At 38.6% G+C, this 2,665-nt stretch overlaps 1 protein-coding gene across 1 annotated transcript in view; it reads left to right on the top strand.

Moving 5' to 3' along the window:
* LOC117178150 (octapeptide-repeat protein T2-like) overlaps positions 1-2,148 on the top strand; it is a 10,752-nt gene extending 8,604 nt beyond the window's left edge. The window contains exons 2-4 of the mRNA XM_033369417.1: positions 1,227-1,501; positions 1,635-1,805; positions 1,958-2,148. Coding sequence (XP_033225308.1) covers positions 1,227-1,501; positions 1,635-1,805; positions 1,958-2,148 — 637 coding nt within the window. The remainder of the gene's footprint in view (positions 1-1,226; positions 1,502-1,634; positions 1,806-1,957) is intronic.
* The last annotated feature ends 517 nt before the right edge of the window (positions 2,149-2,665 follow it).

The raw sequence follows: 2,665 nt of genomic DNA, 5'->3' as shown, positions 1-2,665 counted from the left end.
CGCTATCGCAGGAACTAGATATAAGACTTTATGTAAATAGTTGTAAATAATTGTATATATAGAAAGGATAAGATTGTAAAAAATATATAGATGTAAACGGAAGATTGTAAGGAATGGAAGTCATGTAAACCCTTAGGGGACACATTATGAATAAAGAAGAACTAAAATAGTAAATCCTTATCTAGATAAATTAAGCAAAAAATTAACTTTCAACTAAAAAATTATGAATTTTTAACAAAATAAATAAAGCTTCCACGAGATAATAACATTTTTAACAAACTAAGAATAATTATTTAACAAAAGTAGAACAGTAAACTTTTTAACAGAAAATAATGAACTTTACATAAGAAATAGTTTAGGTTTCAAACCAGAGAGATGAAATTTCATCAAAAGATATATATTTTGAATAAAAGTAATAAATCTTCGATTGAAATAGTTGAAATTTCAGTTAAAAAATTAATTTTTTGATCAAAAAAGCAAATTTTTTACTAAATAGTTCAATTTTCAATCAAAGAAATAGATTTATGACTGAATAGGCTCATTTTAAAAAGAAAATAAGAATAGTTGCTTTTTCAGTTAGAAAAATTAATATTTAACTTCAAGAACAAATTTTCATCAAAGTAGTTTCAACAAAATAATTCGGTTTTCAACCAAATAGTAGGTCTTTTAACCAAAAAAGATGATTTCCGTATCTAAAATATAATGTTAAGCTATTTAAAACAAAAAATCCCTAAATTAAGGATTTATTTATGTGTTCCAATAAAAAAATGTCTCGAGAAATGAATTTAAAGTATTCTGATAGTCTCGAATAGTTTCTACTCTTTATTCATTTTTCTATATCCAGTAATCTAAAAAAAACATTTATACTTCTTATTTAAATTTGTGCACGGGGGGGGGGGGGGGGGGGGGGTTGAAGGTCAGCTTCAGTGTCACACGAATTATGACACGAGGCAGGGGTGATTCTAGACGCACTCAAAATAGGATCACATAATATGCGGAGGCTCCTTAAATGGGTTGAATATCATTTTGATCCAATTCCTGGTATAAAGTGTGGAACCATGGATTTCTTTTCACTACCCAAGTGTAATTACAATACTTATAGGTAAATTTTCTTTTTTCAAAAATTAGAAATAGTTTCAAAATCAGCGCTGAAATGATGGGAAAAGACAAAAAAAAGATAGAGAACAGCAGGGATAGAGGAACGTATAGAGGAACAGGCAGAGCAGGGACAGAGAGAGAGAGTTGGGAGAGAGGCAGAGAAGCAGAAATAGCGGGAACAGAGACAGAACCTCACGCAAAGCAGGGACAGAACTACAGAAACAGAAAGTTCAGGGACCCACAAGCGGACTGAGCACGGGCAAAAGCAGAGCTGGAGCAGAGACAGAGCAGGAACATAAACATAGATGTAGACAGATCAGGGAAAAAGACAGGGCAGAAACAGAGCTAGAGCAACATATAGAGCTGAAACAGAGACACATACAGAGCAGGAACATGAACATAGGTAGGTCAGGGACAGAGGCACAGACAGAGCAGGAAGAGAGACAGTGACATATAGCAGGAACAGAAACTTAGACACAAACAGATCAAGGATAGAGAGACAGGCAGATCAGAAACTGAAACATAAACACAAACAGATCATAGACAGAGAGACAGATTGAGTACGGACAGAGGCAGACATGGGACAGAGGCAGATCAGGAACAGAAACATAGTCACAGAAAGATCAAGAACAGAGGTAGAGTACAGGCAGAGACAGAGGAGGAACAGAAACACGGACAGAGCAGGAAAAGAAACATAGACACAGACAGTTCAGAAATAGAGACACAGACTGAGCACGGACAGACATAGAGACAAGCCATATCAGTAACAGAAACATATTTACAGACGGATCAGGGACAGAGACAGAGACGGAGAAGGAAGAGAGACACAGGTAGATTAGGAAGAGAAACATAGGCACAGCCAGTTCAGGGACAGAGGCACAGAAAGAACACGGACAGAGACAGAGCTGGGATATTGACAGAGACGAGACAGATCAGGAACAGAAACATAGTCACAGACGGATTTGGGATAGAGAGACAGAGGAGGAACAGAGAGCAGATAAGAAAGAGAAACGCAGACCCAGACAGTTAAGGGACAGAGGCACAGACTGAGCACGGACAGAGAAAGAACTGGGACAGAGACAGAGCAGGATCAGAGCCAGAGACAAGACCGATTAGAAACAGAAACATAGTCACAGACAGATCAACGGAAAGAGAGAGGGGTGGGAGAGGGAGAGAGAGAGAGTACGGACAGCGACAGAGTCACAGCCAGAGCAGGAACAGAAAAATGACAGAGACGAATTTAGGACCGAGACACAGCCAGATCACGGACAGATATAGAGCTAGGGCAAAAGAAAGAGACAGAGAATGAGAAAGAGGAAGAAAACGAAAAGGGTCTCAAAAGCGCGATTAGTAGAAAAAGACGACCGACGATATTCAGAGAAGGATCGTAATGTGAAACAGACGCAACAGTCCTTTTTCGGCAAAATAACTACGCCCCGATTCACGCTACTTTAACGACTCATCCGTAGCTCCCTTGGCGCAGACGTCGCGTCGAGTCGGCTTCTTCAAGGTTCTTAGATCCTGGAAGGCCCCCTTCGTCTCAAGGAATCGCGTTTCTGAAAACTCT

This window comes from Belonocnema kinseyi, chromosome 1, assembly GCF_010883055.1.
Source record: "Belonocnema kinseyi isolate 2016_QV_RU_SX_M_011 chromosome 1, B_treatae_v1, whole genome shotgun sequence".
Taxonomy (NCBI): Eukaryota; Metazoa; Arthropoda; class Insecta; order Hymenoptera; family Cynipidae; genus Belonocnema; species Belonocnema kinseyi.
Note: the sequence above shows the minus strand (reverse complement) of the source record. Positions and strands in the feature narration are given on the sequence as shown.